General features: G+C 36.8%; 2 protein-coding genes across 2 annotated transcripts in view; both read left to right on the top strand.

Annotated features, from left to right (window-relative positions):
* The window catches only part of trpc5a (transient receptor potential cation channel, subfamily C, member 5a), a 113,778-nt gene extending 109,289 nt beyond the window's left edge, over positions 1-4,489 (top strand). Inside the window, exons 17-18 of the mRNA XM_044098272.1 lie at positions 944-1,033; positions 3,455-4,489. Coding sequence (XP_043954207.1) covers positions 944-1,033; positions 3,455-4,489 — 1,125 coding nt within the window. The remainder of the gene's footprint in view (positions 1-943; positions 1,034-3,454) is intronic.
* Positions 4,490-15,154: 10,665 nt separating this feature from the next.
* Positions 15,155-23,596, top strand: cnpy3 (canopy FGF signaling regulator 3). Its single transcript, XM_044097649.1, has 6 exons — positions 15,155-15,461; positions 16,794-16,920; positions 18,272-18,368; positions 19,295-19,417; positions 20,230-20,347; positions 22,447-23,596. Exons 1-6 carry the CDS (start codon positions 15,356-15,358, stop codon positions 22,722-22,724), a joined length of 849 nt encoding a protein of 282 aa, XP_043953584.1. The 5' UTR covers positions 15,155-15,355; the 3' UTR covers positions 22,725-23,596.
* The last annotated feature ends 1,134 nt before the right edge of the window (positions 23,597-24,730 follow it).

The raw sequence follows: 24,730 nt of genomic DNA, 5'->3' as shown, positions 1-24,730 counted from the left end.
AGAAATTTGTGGAACAAATCTTCTGAGGCAGGAGCGTCTATAATGAGGCGCCAGGACTTTGTGTTTGGCACGGCTGATTGTTCCTCTGATATCCTCCCATGCTTTTAAAAGGCTTGTTGTGGGAATGTGTGCTGCACATTAGCAGAGTGTGTGGTGTGTTTTTGGCAGAGGTGCTGAGTGACAGCATGCCAGACCGTCCCGTTTGGCGCTCACAAGTGTTGACTGTGGGCCGGTGCCTGTGTGTTAGTGTGTGTATCAGGTTTTGAATTACCACCCACTCCACACCAAATGCCTGTGAATTTTTTATTTATTTTTTTTTTTGGGCCGGTAAATCAATGGGACTGACCCACATCACTGGCTGATTCGTTAATGAGATGAGAACAGCTAAAGGACCGTGTTGCCTGTTAGCGTTGATGACATTTTCAGAAAAGAAGTTTGAAGAAATCTTGCATGTTTTTTGTACAGCTGAGCCAGCAGGAGACTCTGTTTTCACTGGCTTAAAGTTTTAAAGGGTAAAATTCACATTTTGAACATTTTTATACTTCCATTTGGGTCCAAGTGCCGAGCTGTTTTTGGCAATAAGTTAGTGGGTTTTTTTTGGGTTTTTGGAAAAAAGGCAATTTCAAAAACCCTCCTGTGCTGTTACCTAGCAACCCCAGCGAAACCCAGCTCGTTACCTAGCATCACAAGCGAAGCTCAAGCACAATGACTTCTGGTGCTTTGTTGTTGACTTACTATCCAGAAAACACTTATCTGCATTCTTGTTGGTTGCGCAGGAGGCTCCACTTCTGCTTTTCAAAGATGTACGGTTGTATAATTACAGCCATTTTCATTTAAGATTTTGTGGTTTTGCAGTGGAGACGTTAAAAGCATGGGTGTGTGTTTGGTACTTTTAAGGAAAGGCTCTTCTAATGGTAGTAATCCCTTCAACTTTTATCAACAGGAAGTGATTCGAAATCTGGTGAAGAGATACGTGGCCGCCATGATACGAAGCGCCAAAACGGATGAAGGGCTGACGGAGGAAAACTTCAAGGTCAGTTTGGGGAAGCTTCTTCTCAAACACAGCAATCGGCTACAATAAGCCACCTCTTTTTTCTGTCCTGCAACTCAGTCCACTGCAGAGCTTTAGCTGCACAAACATCAGCTGCACAGAGTCTGTTTATTTCAGCTCCCCGCAACTCCAATAAGCACCGCGGCTTTTATTGATACCAGAGGCAGAGCTGCTTTTTTTGCGCCAAAGATTTACTAAAGGACTTTTAATAACAGCCACATGTCCACTCTCAAGCACTTTCTCTAACAAAATCTGCTGTTCGGACTCTTCTCTGACAAGGCTTCTTTATTCTTTCCCCATTTTTTTTCTTTCTGAGCCATAAATTATATGAAGCATCTTTACATCCTCGGTAGATTTCCCATGATGCCTTTGGAGGCCGGCCCTGAGCTGCTTTGAAGCATACGGTTCCTTTGGGCTTTTCAGAGCAAAAACAACACCAGGTGCACAGCGAACTGAATCACTTTGCTCTGCTGAAGGATGTTTGTCTTCGTGTTTGAGCGTGCACGTTTATGTTAGTCCAATCAGGCAGAGGTCGCGTTCGTGTGCTGAATTAATGCGTAAATATTATGTTGCCTGAGGAATAAATCGGTGTTCTGCTACCTGATTTTTAAGGTTTGCAGCGTTTCGAAGATTTAATATGCATCTATTAGAAAATAAAAATCTAGGAAGAAGAGCTCACATATAGGAAAATATTATTTCAACGCAGATCGAAGATCTAAGAAATCTAAAATAGTAATTTATCATTTTGTCTTTAGTTGCTGAACTAAACTGTTGCCACAATGACAACAAGAAGACTTAATTGCTGGAAAAAGGCTGGATCAAGTCATTGAAAACCAACTGAGGGGACTAAAAGGAGGCGTGTTATGTAAAATCAACTTTTTTGAGCTTTAGCTGCATATTTGAGAAATCGTTTAGTGTCCATGGCAACCACTCACAGGGGCAAAACACCTGGTTACACCTAGCTCCGCCTTCAAGATGAAGCCCCTCCTCCTAACTATACTTTCCAAGCTTTCACCAATGAGAACGAGTAGGAACGCTTTGGTGGAAACTTAAAGAGCTTTAAAGTAAAAACTGTATTAATTTTCCCTTTGGAATAAATAAAATATTTCTGAACCAGAATTGGGTTTGAGAAACGTATGTCCTAAATATTTACTTCACAGTATTTTTGCTCAAAGTGTTTCTTTAATTCATGAGTTGAAGTTTTCTCATGCAGTTTTTTATTTTCTTCTCTCTGTTGTCAGTGTTTTTTGCTCTACAGCAAGATAAAGATACGCATTTCACTGGAGTGAGCCCTGCATGACCTCACTCTCTTTCCTGACGCTTTCAGCAGTTATTCCCTCTTTACAGCAGTTGTTGCTGTTCTCTGCGCATCCTGCAAAGTCCTTACCCTCCTCTTCACCCTGAGCCTCTACTCACTGACAGTTTAACTCCCCGATCATCAGCTCTATCTCAAACACTTACCCTCCTCACCTTCTTCTTCCCACTTCTGGTTCTTCTTTCATGTTGACTAAACTGTTTAAAAGGGATCTATTGTGTAAAAGTCACATTTTTGTTCTTCCATTTGACTTTTAAAAACAGCTAAAGCGCTTTAGGAAAAAACCCAGGCAGCCATTTTGGGCACCAAGTTGATGGTTTTTGGCGTCTGGAAAATGAGTCATTTCTTAAACCTCGGTTACCTAGCAACCCAAGCCAAGCCCAGCCCTGTTACCTAGCAACCCAAGCAGTGTTCCAGCAGGTTTTTTTATTTGTTTATTTGGATCATCCCCATTAGAAATTGCAGTTACAATGGCTACTCTTCCTGAGGTCGATCATAAAAAACCCAAACATTAATTACATAAACGTTTACAAACATAAATATAACATTAGCAATTTGTAAGATATTGATTCATAAATGTACAATTACAAGACTTTATACAGTAGAATAATTAAACGGGGCTCTTTTAAGAAGCTCTAGCATGTTTTGTCAGCTGTGTGCAGTGTACAATGGCTGCTGGAAAAGACAAGTGTTTTATTATTGACTTACCATCCAGAAACCACTTGCTGCATTGTTATCGGTTGTGCAGGAGGCTCCATTTCTGCTTTTCAGATTTGTACATTTGTATAATTGCTCATCTGTTTGCAGCCATTGTCATATGTGAGTGTAAACGTTGCGTTGGAGGGCGTGGCCAGCAGCAGCTCATTTGGATTTAAGGTGACAGAGATCAAAATAGGCAGAACTGATCAAACTAAAGTCTCATTATCTAAGAATGATTTTGTGCAAAAAATGTAATAAATTTGTATATCCCATAGACCAACCCTAACCTGTTCAAGGAAGGATAATGGGTCACCTTTAAGGCTTGAAAATGAACCTTGGCTCATACAGATATGATATTAAACATCGCTACGTTCTCCGTCTCTGTGCAGGAGTTGAAGCAGGATATCTCCAGTTTCCGCTATGAAGTCTTGGATCTCCTCGGCAACCGGCGTCCTCCCCGGCGACACTATTCTTCATCCAGCGAGACGACAAAAGACGATGGTGCCATGGCGTCAGAGGATGATAGCGAATCAGGTGATGGAGGAGGAGGAGGAGGAGAAGGAGGAGGAGACGTTGGAGTCCAGAAGTCGAAGAGCGTCACCTTCTCCAACCCGGTGGAGGACGATAGAAGATCAGCGCCGACGCTTGGCGTGTCTGCGCTGGTGCGCTCCATTTCAGGAATGACGCAGATGGACAAAGCAGAGGAGGGGAGACTGGAGGACAGAGTGGGGTGGGGAGAAGAGGAGGAAGAGGAGGGGAAACCAAAAAGCAACGGGCTAAAGACGGCCGTCATGCCTCCGTCCTCCACCAATGTCCTCCCCTCGCCATCGTCGTCATTTTCCTCTTCGTTATCATCATCGCTTTCTCGCACAAGGAGCCGCCTGCATCGTCTCTCGTCCCCAAGCGCAAAGACAGACTCTTTCAAACGCCTCTCCTACCTGTTCTCCCGCTCCAAACGCAAAGCCCCACCCACGCCGCTGCCTCTCCAGTCCCCGCCCTCGTACACCATCTCCGACGGGCTGCTCCGCCCCCTCGGGAGCCACAGTCACTCCGACTTCGGACTCAGCGACGTCACCAGAAGTGACACTCACCTGAACGAGGTGGGTCGCTCGGTGGACATGCCGTCATTCTCGCCGCTGAGAACGAACGGGCGGGACTCGCTCCTGACGCTTCCTCTCCCGCCGCCGTGCCCCTGCCAATCCCTGCACTGTGCTTCCAACATGTCTGAGTCCAGCTCGCGACTGCTGGACTCCAGCGAGGACGTTTTCCAGGGAGAGGGCATAGAAGGGGCAGGCGAAGAAGACATGGATGGAGGAGGCGGAGGGGGAATGACGATGATGATGGGCGGGTGGGTGGGACCATGTGACGATGTCTTAGAGGACAGCTGCGATGTCATAGAGGACTCTGTTACCACGCAGCTATAGGAAAAAGCCGAAACTGTTTTTCTTTGCCTGTTTGCTCAATACAAACAAAGATGGCGTGACGCAGAGAGAGAGGGCATGGACACAAGGGAGCTTTTGGATCTCTGCATGTTCAACTCTGTATTTATTTGGGCTTTGACTTTCCCAGCTGTGACAGGAAGATTTATCCAACATAGCGGATGTTTATGGAGACAGTTTGACTCCTTTTGGGGATTTTTCAGGTGACATGGAATATATATTTGTCCACTGTTGTTGGTTTAACTTTTTAAGGGCTCTGCTCAACTAGATATGTGTAAAAACTTGCTGTATGCAGCAAGTTTTTACAAGGATCTGTGACCAAAGCAACTAACTAGCTATAAGTTGCCTAACCACCTAGCTAACTAAAGTTTTTAAATAATGTTTATAACTTATATTATCCACTTTCCAACAAGGGCTCTTGGATGGTAGTAATGTAATATTGGTTTATTATCTGCTGAGCTAATGTTATCAGCCTGGCCACTAATTAGCTTAGCTACAATTAGCAATAGTAGCTAGGCTACAATTGTAGCTTACCAAAGTTAACATTAGCCAGGGTAATTGTAGCTTAGGCTCAGTTAGTTTACCTAATTAACTACAGTTGTGTAAGCTAATTGTAGCTTACTTAAGCTACAATCAATTAATTTACAATTGATTAAGCCCAACCTTATTTTTCTTTGGCAAAATAAGGTTTAAAGTAATATTTTACTATGAAGAAATTTGTTTTGCGATCTGTTCAACCAAAGTTTCTCAGCTAGCATCTAACTAGCAAATATTTAATGGATGGATTTCATTGTGAAGTCAACTGAAGTTTATTTGTTTAGCACATTTCAGCAACAAGTCTTTAGTTTTTCTTGATTTTTTGAGACTTTAATCCTGGAAATGTTCTGCAGGTGATAGAAGGCTGACTTTATAATTGTGTTTATGTGTCTCTGAATGTTCAGATCTAAACCTTTCACTACAACAAGATTTCAGAACTGATCAGTTTTTGTAGCTGTAATAACTGAAGCTGTGTGTTGACTCTCGATCGTTCCTCTACAGATTCAAATAGTTTTGTTTCTGCTCATCTTGAAAAAGTTATGGGACATCCACATGTTAGCTTGTTTTATGTAACGTCAGTGAGCATACTAGCTAGCTGACTTTAGCTAGCTAGTAGCTAAAAAATAGCTTGTTAGTGACTTGATATCAGTTTGGCACTACTGAACCTATGTTTAGCTAACTAGCTAATTTTTAGTTATCTGACAAAGTACCTAGAATGGATTTGCCACTAACATGAGCTACCTAACCTGCTAGCTTAGGTTGGCTAGCTGGTTTTAAAGATATTAAGCCAACATTAACAAGCTACTTTTCTGATAACTAACCAGTTAAAATTAAGAGTTTATCAACTACCATTTACTTAACTACCAAGTTGGTAAAGTTGCTAGCTTGGCATAGCAAGTCGCTAACAAGCAAATTAGCTTGAAATCAACTTTGCACTGGTTTGCAAACTACATAACCAATATTATCCAGTCCGCCACTAGCTAGCTATTGTTTAACTAGTTTGCTAGCTACTGTAAATAGAAAGTTTCAGCTCTCATTTAAACAGGTTATAAAGGGGCTTCAAATATTCCTGGGGATTTATTGAAACTGAAATTACTGAAGAGCTACCAAAAGGAAGGGATCATATAAAAGTTAACAAATCACTGTAAAAAGTGGAGTTAACTCTTTCAACCTAAATATGTGACATTAATGTCATATGTGTTTGTTTTAAAGGATGAACAGTCTTGAAAACATGAATTTATACATCTAAATTTAATTTGTAACTAAACACTCTAACAACTGAATATGTCTCTTTTGATGCCGAGTTGAAAAACACAGATTTATAATCGAGGCGAAGATGTTTCTTGAAGAGCTATTATTCCTGCCCAGCCTGATCCAGTCAAAGCAAACTGTCCTCATAAACATTTTCCAGGAAGACCAAAGGACAACGTTTCAACAGAAACTCTGAAATGTCTCTCATTACTCTGATTGATGGAATTACAAAGAGCCGCGGCGACTTTTCAGAGAGGAAACATCTTTAGAAATCTTCTCAAGTTACGAGGAGTCGGCCCTGAGAACCAAACGTTGAACCTGCAGTGGAATAAATGGGATTTAAAAGCTTTTGGATGTTGGATGGAACTACCCCTTTACCTCCAAGTGGAATATTGAAAATAAAGGTGCCATATTTTCAGTGGAATACCTCCGTTTTACCTGTGGACCGATGGATTTAAGTCCAGCTGGATCTCTGGGATGAAACGGAGCGGCATGGAACCAGCGCTCTGCTGTCGTAGTCTGCAACCTCTCTCTCTGCATCAACAAGGGCCAAGGAACTTTATTTCATCCTAATACGAGTTATACTAGTAATAATAATTAAGAATATAATAATAATAATAATGAAACTTATAATAATAATAATAATAATAATAATAATAATGATGATGATAATGAGGACTTTTCTGGTTTCTTAAGATTGTCTTTGCTTCTGTTAGAGTTGCCGACAGTACCAGGGCTTCTCGTTCAGCTCTTCCTTAATAAGTACACTTTATCCTGGTGAACAGAAATAAACGGTGAGCGAAGAGGAACGAAGACGAAAGACGAGTAAAAGGCAACAGAAGTTTTACTTGAGTAAAGAGAACGAATGAGAGGAAACAGGAAGTGAATGAGTGGTGGATGGACATGAACAGGAAATTCACTTTTAAAGGCAAATTTCACCAGAATTTCATCATATTTTTTCTTACCTTGGAGTCGTGAAAGCTGCGACTTCAAAAGGTTGGCATGAGCTGAGGCTGTTAACTTTTACTCTGGATAATATACTACTGTCGGCAATGAAGTAGAGAAATTATGCATGTCTGATCAGAAAAACACAGTTACCTACAACACACACACAGCAGGTGAGATGAATAGCTTCGAGTCAAACGTTCTGCCCTTTGTTTCGTTTCTCAGGAGTCGTCCCTCTACAACACGCTGACATCATCGCTCGTTTTTCACTTAACTTTGCATCCGTTATTTCACCATCTTTTTCCTCCCGTTTATTCCTCTCCCTCTGGCGGACATTGTGACCTCGCCGCCGGCGATCTTGGCGTCGAAACGCCTCAACATGTCAATGAATTAATGTCCCAAAATGTCAGAACTGAAACCATGGCGACCCCGTTATCCGCTCAGCGTCCCGTAACGTCACGGCCAGAAGATCTCCACTGGGGAGTCAGAAACCGTCCTGCTGCTTCCTGGCAGCAGTACAGCAGTTTTCTGCCCTTGTGGGGGTTTTACATCCAAACAACGACAGAAAAGATCCACAAACGATCTAAGATGAATTTCTACTTTAACTGAATGTTCATGAAACTTAATGTGGGAGTAACAGTAGAACGGGAGAAGATTAGGGCCACTCAAAAAAAAAAAAAAGATGTCTGACCTTTAGTCTCCGAGGACAAAAAGTCAGAAATATGAAATTAAAAGTCAAAAAACTGAGACTACTAGTCAGAAACCTGAGATTAAAAGTCAAAATTCCGGATTAAGGTCAGAATTTTGATTTTAAAAAGTGAGAAATATAATGTTAAGAGTTATAATTACGAGATTGACAGAATTCTGAGGTAAAAGTCAAAATCTGAGAAAGAAAAGTAAAAAATTCCAGATTAAAAATCACAATTATGAGATTAAAAGTGAGAATTCTGAGGTTAAAGTCAAAAATCTGGGATTAAAGTCAGATTTTATAATAAATTTTAATTTGCTAGCATGCTGTGGCATGTTTGTCAAAAAATTTGCTATAAAAACCAACAAAATTTTGAGTTTATTCCCAGAAATTTTCTAGAAAATATTTGGAAATTTCTGATTTTGAAAAAAAAAAAAGGTAATACGATTTGTGTTGAATCTCAAATCTTTTCTAAGAAAAGCTGGTATGACGAGGCAAAAATGTTTGACTTTTGAATTTTCTGAGTTTCATAAGTTTCATACGTTTTTTACTCAGAAAAGTTTTTTTCTAATAAATTTATACGCTTATTCTCCAAATTTCTGAGTTTTTCAAGCAAAATTTTGACATTTCAAACTCAGAAATTTCCCTGTTTTTTGTAGAAAATGTCTTGAGATTAATCTCAAAATGTCTGACGTTTTTGCAGGAATTTACTCCTTTTTTCTTTCTATAACTGAATCGTCGATATCTGTTGGGTCAAACACTTTGTCAGATTACTGTACACCAGTGAAGGTGATGGAGGCCTTACTGGTTGAGTTTCACTCTCAGACATGTTTGCTCAGTAACGCACATGAAGATTTTTGAAAAACAAACTAACATCCTCTGCATTTCACCACCGTCTAATCAGGACCGCTGCACCACAGGGCTCAGCTTTTCAATCATCTTTAATCAATCACTGTGATGGGAACCAGTAGATCTTACAGGACATTTCAGAAACAACTGGGACGTGAGATTTTAAAGCTGAAACGAGGAGCCCTTATTACCACAGTATTAGTTTAAAATATGTGGAAAAATATAATGATGTACTTTCTGGTGCAGTGAGGACAATCAATCACCATGACAAATGGGTTCCAGTTTTCCCATGTGGGTCCGTACAGGCGCTGCAGGCCCATCGATCCACTCAGAGCCCATGATTAGATTCTGTTGAGGTCCTGATTCACAGTGATTGATTTAGATTCGTCCACATCTAGCATGTGTTCGTCTGCGCTTGTATAGTTCTGTGATTTCCCTCTACTTCTTCAGGATTCAGGTTAGAGCCCGTTTAGCTGAGACGCTTCGTCCTGATGGTTCGCTGGGGATAAACAAGAAGACGACGATGCAGAAACATCTAAATTTACATTAAAAGAGTGAGACGAGACGAGGCAGATATGAGCTGCAGGTGGGACTGTAAATTAAAGCAGGATGGGAATCGCTTACAACATTTCCAGTCCTGTCAAAACTGCAAAAACACAAAATCTTACCAAATAATTTTGTCTAGTTTCTAGCACAAGTAGCTTAGTGCACTTGAATTAAGACAAAACTAACTTAAAAAATATATTTTCAGCAACATACATGATTTTGTTTTAAGTAAATAATTCCTTAATATCGATTAAAAAGCATTACATCCATTGGCAGGCTATTTCACATATAACTTGGGTAAATTTGTCTGCACTAGAACTAGAAACTAGAACTTTTTCATCAATATTAAGGAATTATTTACGTTAAACAAGCTCCTATATGTTGCTGAAAAGTTGCTTGTAAATTTGTTATAAGGAATTTGCACTAGAAATTAGATTAAAATACTTTTGTATTTTTGCAGTGTTAAAGCTTCTGTAGCTTTAGTAAAAGAAAAACATAAATTGTTTTCTCTTTAGTTGGCCAAATTTGTACCGTTCTTGACTTGTGGCTAGCGGCTAGTTCATATGTTGCGACGAGGTTATCCTCACAATGTTTTGCTCTTACAAAGCTAGACAGCTAGCTAACGCCTGGGTTGGAAATAATCCAGTCCCTGATGATGATTATTCTGCAACTCTTTCCATTAAGTTATTCTTTATGAAACTGTAACAAAACAGAAAACGAAGTGTCCGTCAACCACAGAAAGCAACCAGACTAGCGATGTAGCTTAGCTTTGAATTTTAGTTGGAGAACACGGAACAAGCCTTTCCTGATGAAATGTAATACAATACTGAAATAACAATTAATAAAATGAACTTACAGACGAATAAAATCCAAGGGACAGCCGGGTGTCCAGCTCATCTGACCAAATTAGAAACGCGATTTAGCATCAGGAAAACTAAACCAAACATTATGATGGAGTCAGCAGAGACCAAAAATTCCCCCTGTATCCTTATGTTGTTGTTTACGTCACCACTCCACACGACGGAGCCTTTCTCCGTCCAATACTGTAAATTATGATTGCCAGCATCGATATGTTGCCAACGTTGAGGGTGAAGCTCGTTTTCTGCTTCCAGTAGCGAACAGATGGCACCTGGAGGTTGTGGCAAGACGAGTGCAGCTGGGATTGTTGGTCCTTAAAGAAACGTCTGGTGTGTGATGTAGACGTCAAGCTGTACCGCTGAGTCCAATGGGGAAAATTCAGCTGTAGTAGCCGATGTTCAGCCCACAGAGGGCGCCACATAGCCGGGTTTATGTAAAAAGAAATCAACGGAAATGTCAAAAGTTAAAAAGATAGCACCTTCAGGTCTCCATTTTAGAAAGTTTCTTTAAAAAGAAAAAGTTGATTTGTTTTTTTGTTTGTTTGTTTTTTCGGAAAAGCCAAAAAACCAGTTAGCATAAAATTAAGAAACTATGTCAAATTTAGTTGTTTCTGTCAACCTTTCCTAGTGTGTAATGTCAAAATGTGTATTAAGAAATGTTGATGAAACAGCGGCGTCAGATTAAAATTATAATCATCCTTTACTAGGATCCACTCTTTATCCATCTGATCGTTCATTTATTTTGCTTATCCAGCCTATTTCAAACAGATTTTTTAAATTATTCAAAGTCTTCTGTGACTTTTCAGTTTGGCATTTTGCACAAAAGTCATGAAATTTTAAATCTTTTATTCCTGAAACGACATTTTCAACATGAGCCTCGAACAGCTTCATGAAACCAGATGGATTAAAATTTGCACTCGTTTTTTTTCCCCTCATTTTTTAAGGCGGGAAAATACTTTGACTTGTCTATTCATCACACAGACACACACTATATACTGCACACAGCATCATTCAGGTTCCCCTCTCACCTACTAAAGGGATTTTTAGCTTTAAGAATAAGAACTGTCCTTGTTTTTCTTTGTTTTTATGGATTTCCACATGAATGAATGTATGACTGTGTTATTTTTCTAGAACTGGACGGCTAGCGCACGTTGTTGACTCTTTAATAAAGGCATACTTAGAAAACTTTGTGGGATTTAAGTTCTCTTCTTTCTCTGCATCAAGAAAACAATCACAAAAAAACCAAAGAGAATAAGTTTGGAACAACATTTAGGGCTGATTTTTAAAAGTGATTCATTGTTCAAATTTAAATTGCAGATCCGTGTACTTGTTTAAAACTCTAAACTCAAGTTTACTGTTATTCCCTTGTTTCTTTTAACTCAGCAAAAATAGTTAAAAACTGATACATTTCTTAAAAGTAAATAATAAAAAGTGCCTCTAATTTAAAACACTTGTTTTATACAAGTGACCAGGTTTTGTAAACCTCATCAATACATAAAAAACTGACATAATATTTGAGGAAATGCATTTCTGCACTACAGTCTGAATTGTGATTGTCAAGAGGAAAATGGCCGCAACTCAGTCTGGGGTTTAATTGATATCCAGTCGTTTCTTTCTGCTTCTTCTGGCAGAAAAGATCAAAAAACTAAAACTAAAAACACCCGACAAGGTAGAATGACACATAAAACATCAACGTCTTTATGATTTAAAATAATTTTAATATTCCTTTAGATTTTCACTCATGTTTCTCTGTTAAGTTACACACTAATACATTTAATTTTAAATTCTTCTTCTACTGCAGATTAATGGTGCCTCTTTTAAAATGTTGCACCAATATTTACATTTATCTGTGCTTCCTCCTCTGTCTGATTTTGCGAATCTTGCAAAGCAGCAACGTATGGACATATTTTCAAATTAAAACCTCTTTTGATTACAAGAAAAAAGTTTAACGCCACAAAAAAATAGCTGACGATGTCAAAATAACTTTATATATTTATAGAGAGAAAAATAGAGATAGTGTGATATCTGTTTCTATGCACAAATTAAGCTGAAAATATTAATTTTACAAATGACACTGTGGCTGCCCCTTTGACACGGGGCGCTCTGGGCCAACACCCATACCTGAAACTTCTTGTTAAAGTTTCTGCAACAAAACAATTCAAATGTGTTCAAGTTTAAAGAAAATCCCTTTATTTGATAGATGAGAGGTTAGAAAGACAATCCTGTTTAACTTCAAACTTTGTTTTTCTTTCTGGCATTAAAAATTAATATGTAACAATTTAAGAATTAAAGTACAGGTCATCACAAAAAGCCACAACAAAAGTGAAGCTAGCAAGTTTATCGTAACTTCTGTTGTAGTTTTTGTTGTTGTGTTGTGGATTAAGCTACCTGAACCACATTACTTTGGTATAAAAATGAGTTTATTCTTAACTAAATGACTGCAAAGTAGGATTTAACATAAATACCTTCCACCACAATGAATGATAGCTGAGATGTACGGTGGCCCAGAAAGGTTAACAAAATGCAAAAACCACAACAGCATCTTCAAGCAGAGCAGCAAATCTGCCACAAAACAGCTGAAAAAGAAAACGAGGTCCTAAATGTAAACATTTAGATTTTATCTGACCTTGATTTTCTGGGTCTGGGGAAAATGTTGGACCCAAACTGAGCAGATTCTTGTTGCTAATCAGAGGAACGTGCTAACTGTTTCGAGTTTAACCTCTGCTATAGATAACAATGTATTTATAAACTGTTTTTGCACTCAAGCAGCAGAAAACAAACTCCAACTTTCACTACATATTTTATACCTGGAGCCATATTAGAATTCTCCAACTGATAAACTCAGAGAGAAAACCACTACAGAGGGTTAATGCTGCTGAAGATGGTTGAATAATTTGCTTTTCCCGTCCGTCTATATTGGTACATATTCACAGTCTATCTCAATAACATCTCAAATGCTGCAGCAAATTAGATTGAAGCAGACAGATTTCCAGTATGTTTGCATAAAAACAGCTTTGTTCACAAACAAAGACTCTGTGTTTCTTTTCAGATCATGTTGGTGGTTCACTTGTATTTCAGCACTTATTGGTTCAATCTGATCAATCCAGAGCGACGGCGCTTTTCAACAAGCTGCCATGTGATCTGTATTATGTTATTTTTTTAAAGGAACAGCTGAAAAGCAGCAGAGATGAGAGTTTGTCCAACAAAGCGCCGGGTTGCCTGTAGTGTGGGCTGCATGGCTGCATAAAAACCAGCTTTCATCTTTCTTTCTCTCTCCACATCAACCTCCCCTCCACCAACTCAGTGTCAAGTCCTGCTATGAGACACACACCAATCTGTACCAGCGTGTGTGTGTGTGTGTGTGTGTGTGTGTGTGTGTGTGTGCTGACTGTCCTTTTGGCAGGCAGCAGTACACTGAAGCACCTCTCAGAAAAATTGCACTATTATTGAACAGCTGAGAATCACTCTTATCTGGCTGTGAAACTCTCTGTCACACACACCCGGGTTCAAACAAATACATTCAAGCACACAGGAACAAGTTATATTACTGCTGAAAGTTTACACACACATTTCTAATAATTAATTTACATTAAAGCCAAATATTCTCTCAGCTACGACACAAATATTTCCAGGAAATGCATTTCTTTATGTTTTTTACCCCACTACTTCAGGTTGAGATTTGGATATTAGGGTCGCCAAACACCTTAATTTATTTCTTTTTTTTTCAGCTCTTTTGTTGCTGATTGGATCTTCGTCCTGTTGATGACCCAATTTGAACCCAGTAGGTTTCATAATTTGCTCTAGAATATTTTGGATGGATGGATGGATAGCACATTTTCAGCAGCTTTACATGAATTAGAGGGAAATACAAACAAAACAACAAATGAAAAGAAAGACAAAATGGTACAAAGCTAAATATTGGTTCTCCATGTTTAATAAGAGTAAATAATCAATAATTTATAAAATGATAGAGGTTTCTCTGGATCTTAAGTTTGTTCTGAATTAGAGAGACATACAGCTAAATGTTGGTTCTCCTTGTTTGATTCTTGTTCTGTGTTGCCAATGTAGAAAAAAACACAATTTTGCAATTTCTGTGTTTCCATTAAATAAAAAACTAAATTAATGTCACAGCTGAATAAAGTGGTTCGTGCCATAAGTCATTAAAAATCATGGCAGCGACAGATGAAAACATTTGAAATATATTCATGTCCATCAGCGGAGACATCAAGTGTAGGGATTTAGTCTGAAAAATTTTATCAAATGGTCTCCAAATTGCACCAAATTCCCACTCTGGTGAAAGTTAGTCACAGTCACGTTATCATTAAAATTACCGTTATTATTCAGCTATTTATCTGCTTCTATCAGCCAGATGTGATTAATCATCAGAAATCACGTCTACTTTAGACTTGAGCATAGCGCCCCCTGCTGGAGACAACCTAGAATTACAAGATTACTGAATTCAAACAGGAGGCGTCACTATTTAAAGAATTTTTTTACTAAGCAAAATTTTGTTTACTGGTAAAAAATAAATTAATTAACTAACAGAGCTTTAAAAATATAATTCATCCAGCACAGATTGACAAAATGTATACAAATGGCAGACTGTAGTTAAATTAAAGTAGCACATGCACTATATCGTTTGTGATAGTCGTGATTTTGAATCACATCTTTCTCTTTCCAACAACAAAAACTTTACATGTTGCTATATTTTTAATAAAACACAATAATTGATGTAAAGTAAAAGTACTAACTTTTATTTCATATACACAATTTGCTACTGCAAATGTGTAAATATTTTATAACACACAACAATATTTAATAAATATAAAATTTGGATGTATTTTTACTCCCTTCATCTTTGACATGAGATTTGTTTTATGCGTTATATCGAAAAAAGGGCGCAGAGTGATACCTCATGTCATATCTTATCTCTGGACATTCTCTGCCTGTTATTGGTCAAGCCGCTGCCACTTCTTCGGCGCTGATTGGTCCGAGTTGTGGGGTGCGTCACGTTCCTAACGCCCTTATCGGAAGTGTCTGCAGGCGAGTTTTTTTGTACACCTGTGATCATAACCCGCAGAGGGATGTGAAAACTGGGTTGAAATGGGTAACCCAGTCACGTTTTAACGGTTTAAACGACTTTTATGTAGAGATAAGGAGTCGAAGACAACTTACAGTATGATGTTCGCGGTTTACTGGTCGGTTCTGGCCGTAATTTCGTCGGTAGGAGCAGCTAAAACGGACGGAGACGATGATTGGGTTCATCTTCCAAACAGATGTGAAGGTAAAAATGAAGTTCCGCAGCTGTTAGGGTCACTTTAAGCTCCTCATTGGGTCATCCGGTCCGCTGCTGGGTCTCAGTCACACGAACAGTCCCGATGTTTACTTTATTTACAGACACGAGATCTATTCTTCATTTCCATGCATTTGTTGTTGTGTTTGCTGCTGATATGAACTGTTGATTACTTTTCGTCCTGTCACGTATTTGTTTTTTTAAAATGACAAGATATTGGTCACGGTTACATGTTTAATTCAATTGTACGTTTATATTTTAAAATACGAGAATAATTAGTTGCCTTCAGAGCATGGATAATCAAAAAAGTGAATCTTTAAATGCGTATGAAAAATAAATTGTACCGAAAGGGTCACATTTACAGAACGTATAAATAACAATAATAGCTGCTGTTATAGTAATAAGTGTATTTATTAATTAATTAATTTATTTATTTATTTTAAATACTGTAATATTAATGTAAAAATGCATCTAACCAGTTTTCTCATAGTGGTTTATGGATAAATCAGCTATTGGAAAATATTTGGAATTTGTTTGAAAATCACAAATTATTTTTAATTTCAGAAGTTTATACTCAAGAGCTAATTTCTGACCTAAAACCTTTGGCAGTTTGCAAATGACAAATAACCTTTTTTTTATTTTTTTTTTTTTTATTTTATTTTTTTTTTTATTTCTGTCCATAAATTGTCATAATAGTAAAGTCAGATTTTATCTGAAGGCTTTTGATGATAATTGGAACTTTAGTTGGAATATCTGGAGTAAAAATTTAATTCTGGGACCTTCAGAAATGCATTTTAAATCTCTTTATACATGTTATACATGTTTTTCTGTTTTATGAAGCAATTCAAGTTTCATAACTAAATGTTTAACCAAATACGTGTAATTGAAAAATAAAAAATAAATTAAAAAAGCTGTTAAAAACTGAATAAATTAGACGAGTAAATAATTTGCTACAATAAATATAAAAAAAATAATAATAAAAAGCTACATAAATTAAAACTATGTAAGAATCAACATATATTTTAAAACAATAGATCCAAATTAAATTTAAAAGTAAAGCTTTAATATTAAGTAAATAAAACAGTTAATTATTTGGTCAAATCAATAACAGATAGAAAAGTTGGAATTGTTTTTTGTTCTGGATCAAAGAAAGATTTTATTCTCCTTAATTTTAGACCTAAATGCATAACTGAATTTGTTATTTTTGCTGTTTAAACAGTAAACTTGAGATCAAGCTGTGGCTGGAAGCAGCAGCTGAAGCTCTGCAGTTTGTGCTGCAGAAAGAAATTCCCCTCAGTGACGTTTTGGCTTTTCCCACTTCAGTCTGTAAGTTCGTCAGCATCGAGATGAAGTCGGCCTTCGAAGAGACGGGCAAGACGAAGGCGGTCATCGAGAGCAACTATAACTTCATCGACGGGAAGGGAGCGCCGCCGGTTAAATACGTCAAGTCGTAAGTTTCTCTGCAGCTCTCAGTGAAGCGGTTGGGTTAAAAAGCAGAAATGAGACCTTGATTCTGGCACCAGGGGACGAGAACCCGGTCAGATTCAGTTCCTGTGGAAGAACTCGATTTAGAAACGGGCCAAGCTGCTGTCACATCTCAGGAAATACTTTCTGAAATGTTAATTTATCTGCAGCAGCTTGTAGAACAAAAGTACAGAGGAATTTAAGAAGTTTTACTTGCATAATCATTTAGTTTCTTCTTAGCTTGAAGCTTAATTTTTAGTTTTTAGGTGATATTTCTTCTTGCTAATAATTAACATCAACTCACCAATTTATGTTGCTGCTTCAGTGAATACAGCTCACAGCTCACACTTCAAAAACACCAAATATTACAAAGTATTTTGGTCTAGTTTCCAGTGTATTTAATACACTTGAAATGAAGTTACAGCTAACTTTTCACCAAGCTATAGCAGCTTGTTTTAAGTCAATAATTTCTTAATATTGATGAAAAAGTGCAAGTTACAAGTGGAATATCATTATTTCCTATATCATAACTTACAATATGAGAAAACGTCTTACTCTACTGGCAGATCATTTCACTCGTAACTTGAACTTTTTCATCAGTAGTAATGAATTATAGATTTACAACTAGCTTTAACCATTAATTGTGTCAATTATTTAGATTTTTCAAAGTGAATGAAAAACATTGGAATAAGATTCAGGGATGCACAATATATCGGAAGCATTATCGGTATTGGACGATATTAGTCTTTCTTTTAATATATGATATCGATCCGATAAATAAAATATGGAAGAAATATTAATATCAGTTTTTGATATAAAATTTTTGCATCGGTGCACCCTAATAAGATTAGAATATTAAATTAAACATGTAAAAACTTTTTTTTTTTTTTTACTGTAATCTGGTCTTAATGAAAGTATGTTTAATACCTGCTTAAATGTTTTTTCCAAAATGTATTTTTAATCTGACGAATGAAGCTAATTTACTGACCTACATGTATAAATAATATCGTTTATGTCTTGATGGTGCAGAAAATCAACCAATCCGCTGACGGACATGATTTAGGTAAAGTCCTCAGATCTCGTTGCAGAAAAACATAAAAACTGTGTAGAAAATATGAAGGAGTGAAAAAAAAAATAAAAATACTCTATGCGGCAAAAATTATTCTTTTCTGAAAGGCTGAAGTGAGAAATGTGGGAGGAAGTCGTTGGTTTGGTACAAAAACGGCGGTCCGACTTGCATCTTTCTCCTTCTCCAGCCGTGACCTCTGACCTTTCAGCACCACAGCAGTGATAAAGTTTTATCACAAGTTGACCCGAGTCTTTTTGTTGTTTTCCAGAGACCTGCGATTCATCGAGGTTGTGGAGAACGTGTGCCAGAGGCTGCTGGAGTACAACCTGCACAAAGAGAGGAGTGGCAGCAACCGCTTCGCCAAGGTCAGACTGTCTGTGTGGTCAGGGGTCAGAGGTCAGGAGCTTAGTCTCATCAGGATCTGAGGTCTGCAACCTTTACCATCCTGTTTGCCTTCAGTACGGCAAGAAAAACTGGTTCAGAGCCACAAATATTATATGATGTTCCTAAAAATATATTTATTTCTGTTTTTAGGTTTTAGAATACATAAAAACATAAAATAAAAACGTTTTCTTCCTTGTGACGTCGACATTTGTGAAAAAATGTCTTAAAAAAAAAAAGAACGTCCCCAACCTGATGGCAAGAAACTCAAATCTAAAAATGTGTTTCTGGTATTTTAGTGTCATTCTGTTTTAATATAAAGCAATTATTCCATGAATAACGGAGCACATTTCTGACTAAATATCTCAACATTTCTAGAAAAATCAAGGAAATTTATGAGTTTCAAAAGTTGAGAAAATTTCTAAGTTTAAGATTAATCTAAAAAAATAATTTATTTATTTTTTTTTTTAAATCAGATTTGGAAATTTAGAAAAACTTGTTTTTCCTAGAAAATTTCTGGACTTAAATTCAAAATGTCATGAGTTTTTTTGTTAGAAATGTACTCTTTTCAAAGAGTTGTTATTGCTTCGACATATAAAACTTTAGTTGGTTCTTTGTAAAGTTATTAGGAGTCACTGTGGAAGATCCAAAGTACCACAGGTGGCTCCGGAGCCACAGGTTGGAAACCCCTGATCCAGATCAGGTTTTTGGATGCTGGATGTTTTCTAGACAAACAGGAAGAGTTTTAAATGGAATTGGACTTAATTTTAGAATTTTTTAAAGATGTTTCATTCCTCATCTGTGGAGCTTTTTTTGTCTGAATTCATTTGGAAAAGAGAAAATATCCTTAAGAAGACAGTTTCCCATGATTCCTGACCGTGTGTGTGTGTGTGTGTGTGTGTGTGTGCAGGGCATGTCGGAGACGTTCTCCACCCTTCATGGCCTGGTGCACAAGGGGGTGAAGGTGGTGATGGATATTCCCTATGAGCTTTGGAACGAGACGTCTGCTGAAATCGCCGACCTCAAGAAACAGGTGTTTGTTTTGTTTTTGTTTCTTTTCATATGTACCGTGTATGAATTATAAACAGGCTAAAATGTTAATTAAAAAGGATGAAATACTAGCAGAACATACAGTACTGATTATTTGCCAAAAACAACTGGGTGTTCTTTACGACAGAGTATTGGGGCCAGAATAAGATGATTTTTAATTTTAATTGTTTTTTTAATGAAAAAAGTAGTTTTAAAGTGATAAAAGCTTCGATGGTGTTATCAAGTTCTGATGGGACCAGCTCAGCAAATCCACCTGGTTCTTACTTCGAAATAAACTCAGTTGTTTGCAAAATGGTTTCAAAGTTCTGCTTTTGATTACTAATAGAAAGAATAACGTCACAAGATGCTCAGCATTTCTTATTTTAATATTTAGTTTTTGTACAGGAGTTTTTCTAAAATTACTATTTCATTCTCCAAGTATTATGACATTATTTTACTATTATTTTAGTTTATTCTTGCAAATTGGGACTTTTTTCAAGTAATTCTTTGACTTTATTCTTGTTTTACCGTTTTATTTTTGTAAATTGCAACTTCAGTCAGGTAATTCTCAAACTTTGTTAAAACCTTATTCTTGTATTATTGCAACTTTATTCTATGGTTTTGCTACGACTTCATTCTCAAATTTATTTATTCTCGTATTAATGCGACTTTCTTTTCCTAATTTTGCAACTTTATTCTCATTTTGTTACAACCTCTTTACAGTCTGGGTAAAACAAATCATCTCGTTTTTAGAGAACAGTTTGTGAGTGTGTGTCGACGTCCGAGCCCTGTTGCATTTCCTGTGTGTGTTTCCAGTGTGATGTGATGGTGGAAGAGTACGAGGATGTGATTGAAGACTGGTACAAAGGGAACCAGGAGGAAGACCTGACCACTTACCTGTGTGAGAAACACGTCCTGAAAGGAGGAGACAAAGGTAAACAAACTCAATATGATCTCAGGTTGTTGTTTGTTTTTCTGCTGACTGAATGTTTTCCCTTCGGCTGCTCTGGATTTAGAAATCTCTCTCAGCTCCTCAAGCTGGAGAAATGTTTCCACTGGCAGGGTCGCACATAACGGAGATTAAAAATCCCCTCTGGCCCGAGTTCACACCACATTCTTCCTAGTTTAAAAGAGCACATTACCAGGGGGGAAAAGTATAATTTATTTCCACTTGCCTTAAAAGGTTCCTCAGTTTGCAGATTTTGTGACTTTAAATGTTTTTTTGTTTTTTTTCCAGAACACCTTGTTTGGTGTACAGAAAAATGTGAAATAAAAACAAATTTACAAGAACAGATCAGCTGGAGCTTAAATGTTTCTCTGCTCCGGTTGTTTGAGCAGCAGAAGCATGTGAAACGTACCAAACTGAAGCAGAACTGATGTCATAAAATGCGTTTTGGGAGCGGAGAGCCGCTGGTTCTCAGGAGTTTATTTATACGCAGCGACCAGAGCCAAAAAACATCTGATCCAGAAAAATCCTCTGCTGGAAACCCAGAGCACGAAAACCTCCGGAGCACGAAAACCTCCGGAGCACGAAAACCTCCGGAGCATATTCTGACTTCAGCTAACGTTTTCTCCACTTGTTGCTCATTTGATGCAGTAACAACCTGAATATTCACTCTGTCGTAACACCATGCGCCCAGGTGAACTAGGTTTGATGTATGGAAGACAATAAATGAAAGGCTGCAGATCCATTTAACAACTTCAAATTTCAGAGTATTTTTTGTTTTAGTTTCTCAGTAGGACTACATTTTAGTTTTTTCCATAATTATCAAATGTTTCATTCAAGAAATTATTTTTTATTGTCTCTTTGGTGAAATTTTACATCAAATTTATTTGGTTCTTTAATTTAAAAATATTTCAGATCTATTTATTTATTTATTTAAGAAAAAGGAAAAATTAACTGTTTATGTTGCTTGAATGTTGCACAGTCATTTATAGAGCTGCAACTTAAGAATATTTCAGTAATCGAATCTCGTATCGATTATTTTCACGAGTAATCAGATAAAACAATTGCCACATTCTGCAAATTTTTCATCTGAGCTTTTTTTTTTTTTTTCATTTAAATACAAAAAAATTTAAATAAAAAATGATTCAATTTATTTTTTTAAACAAAAAAAAAAGAACATTTTGTTGCCCAAAATGCAGTATAACTAATTACATCATTAATTTTACTGGAGCCAGTGCAGATGACAGAAACAGACGGTGTAACCAGATTGTTGTTCTACATTTATTAATCCTTATTTTAGTTTAGTTTCTGTTAAATTACACGGTGCAGTCAACAATCATCGAAGCATCAACTTTAGTACTTTGTATATTCTGCCTTTTCTTTGAATAAAACCTTAAAATTTATTGAATTTGAACACATTATGTTGTTGTTTCAGGTTCTTTTTTGACTTTATTCTTCATTTATTCTCATGATTAGGACTTTATTTTTTTCCCCTGTAAATTACAGTTTCATTCAGGTTATTTTACAACTTCATTCTTGTATCCTACATTTCTGAACCCTTAGTTTTAGTTTTATGAATATTCCTCATCTGGACATCAACTTTAGGTCTTAATAGATTTGGTCATTTTGAAGAATAAAAGCTTAAAATGAAGCCAATTTAAACACCTTGCATTGCTGCTGCTTCAGTTAATTTCCAGTTTATTCTCCTTTTATATCTTTATTCTCATAAATCACAACTTCAGTCAGATAAATTTTATAATTTTATTCTTGGAATATTCTGACTTTATTCTCCTTTGATGTCTTTATTTTCATAAATAACTTAATTCAGGTAATTTTATGACTTTATTTTTGGATTCCACCTTTATTAATTCTTATTTTTGTTTAGTTTTTGTTAAATTACACAATCAGACATTGATCATCCGAACATTAACTTTAGGACTAAATAGATTTGGCCTTTAACTGTTCACTTAATAACTCTTTAAAATTAAGCTCTTCTTCATTTTTTTTTCTCTTCCTTGTTTCCATGTTAAACATTTTTGTCTCTAATTTTGTTCCTTTTCACACCTTCGCCCACTTCCTCCATCCAGCCTGCCTGAATGAGAACTGGACTCCAAAGAAGAAAGGAGACCAGGCAGCTATTGCAGAGGACAAGAAGAAGAAAAAGAAGAAAGGAGGCAAGAAAGGAGGGGAGAAGGGAGACGGAAGCTCAGACGGAGAGAAGACGACCAAGAAGAAAAAAAAGGAGAAGAAAGTGAAGAAGAAGAAAAAGAGCAAAGCTCCGGTGGAGAAGCTGGACGGAGGGCAGACGTCGGATGAGGAGATCCAGCCTCAGGTGCCTCTTTCTGGGCAGAAAACGGAGCTGTGAGCCGCTGGATTTCCCTCTGGATTCTCCTGCCTGCTTCAAACAATCTGCAGCTGTCATCTAAACAGGAGATATGCTGAACAAGCACTTCCTGTTAGAGTTTTAAAGTCCTTTAAGCCAGGACGTTATTGTTGTTTTAAGACTTCATGGCAAACCGTTTTAATTTAAAAGTACCTTTTTGGTATTTGTCGGACGGTTCGTTTTCATCCTGATGTCTACATCCACTAATCAGAAGGAATGGCATTTAAATTTAGTTAATGAATTTGTTTTACAAGAGTCTTTAGTCATTTATAAAAACAAAAATTGGTGTCTTTTGGTCTGCTTGTGTCATTAAGATCATGATTCTGTTGAAAAACTCAGTTTTGCCTCAAATTTATGTGACATGAGTCTAAAATCACAGCTGAAAGATGTGAATGATAATCAAGTATAATCTAGTTCTACTTTATTTTAAAAGATACATTTCTAATGGTTCTCTGATTGTAAATTAAATTTCTTGGGAAATGAAAACTGAGGTCTGAGTCAAAAAGCAAACTTTCATTCTAAAGTTGTGAAACTTTTGTCATATTTTGCTACAGATTGTCTCCTAACAAAGTGACTCGTTCGTTTCCTATTCTGTTTTCATATCAGTAAATTCCTGAGAGCTGGACCTTTAGGTACATTAATTTGTGTTTCATTTAAGTCTGTTTTTGTGCACTGTACAAAAGCTGCTATATAAGGTGTGTGTGGTTGACCTCAGCTGTTGCATTTTTGTGTGTATTTTTATGAGATTTTTACTCTGAAGTAAGATGCTGGTGTTGATGTATTGGAGCTGGAACTATTTGAAACTCTGCAAACATTTGATGAATTAAAGTAGGTTAGTATGTTGCCTCATTTTATGTGATTGTCGAAGATTGTTTTTTTTTTTTTTTTTGTGATAACTTGTTTGAATTTGTTTCAAAATTATTTAATTTAGCCTTTTAAAGTTCTGATGTAGTGTCCTAATTTGGCCACTAGGTGGAGTCCGAGTTCAGGTTCACAAACGGCAAGTTCCTTAAAAATACCAATGGGATTTTTGCAATTTGTCTTAAATTTTTAAATCAAACAAACTTTATCAGAATGTTAACTTTAATTTAAAAACAGAACTGTATTATAATTCGTTTATTTAGGGGGAAAGCTATCTAAAACCAACCTGTCTTTATTTAAAAAGATATTTGCAATTCAAATTACCCTATAAGGGTTCGTTTGTGCCAGACTTAGTTACACAAACAAACCCCAAGTTGAATTATATGTTAATATATTCTGTATATGTTCACTGCTGTGAGTAAGGTGAGAGTCTCAGATATTTGTAAATTGTTGCTATGGACAGATTATTGGCTAGAAAAGGAAATGGGACTGGATAAATAGGTGAGTAAAAACGCATGCGTTCTGTTTTCTCAACGTTAGTTATTAAATGATTTGTCTTCATGGTGTACTCTGTATTTAATTTGTTGTCAGTATTTAGCTCATACGGTAGGACAGTATCGGTATACAACAGGGCGGTTAAAAACACGTGAAGAAGATCGTTAACGTACATAAGAAAAAGCGCTAAAAACTCGCTTATAAATCAATCCAATGCCTGTAATGTGATCCTACAGTTTTTAATTAATAGCAGAATGATCAAATTTAACAAACCTTATTTTTAACTGTAACAAATTAAATTTATCTGATAAATATTGGTTTTTCATTCAAAGACCTTGACATTAAAAAGATTAATTAAACGACAGCGCCCTCTGATGACAAACATCTGTCATAAAGAGACATTTTTCTGACGTAAATTCGCTCGTTTCAAATCTCGACGCCATTATTGTTAGCAAAGATGGCGGCTAGCTAACCGTTTCCAGTTATCCTTTACTCTAGCTACTTTCGTTTAAACAAGAATAAAGCTAGTTTTGACAAGTTTGCCCACTTGTTGAACAAATGGAATCGCAGCATCTTCTAGCTCACTGCTATAAAATGAAGAGAGAGGAATAACAAAGTGATTTGGACGTTAA

Source organism: Gambusia affinis, linkage group LG18, assembly GCF_019740435.1.
Source record: "Gambusia affinis linkage group LG18, SWU_Gaff_1.0, whole genome shotgun sequence".
Lineage (NCBI taxonomy): Eukaryota > Metazoa > Chordata > Actinopteri > Cyprinodontiformes > Poeciliidae > Gambusia > Gambusia affinis.
Note: the sequence above shows the minus strand (reverse complement) of the source record. Positions and strands in the feature narration are given on the sequence as shown.

What these genes read in the sequence shown, in the direction of transcription:
- cnpy3 (XM_044097649.1), top strand. Translation starts at nt 15,356, where the DNA reads ATGATGTTCGCGGTTTACTGGTCGGTTCTGGCCGTAATTTCGTCGGTA. An exon ending in TCTTCCAAACAGATGTGAAG is followed by an intron (nt 15,462 to 16,793) that starts GTAAAAATGAAG and finishes TTCCCACTTCAG; the next exon opens with TCTGTAAGTTCGTCAGCATC. An exon ending in CCTGAAAGGAGGAGACAAAG is followed by an intron (nt 20,348 to 22,446) that starts GTAAACAAACTC and finishes TCCTCCATCCAG; the next exon opens with CCTGCCTGAATGAGAACTGG.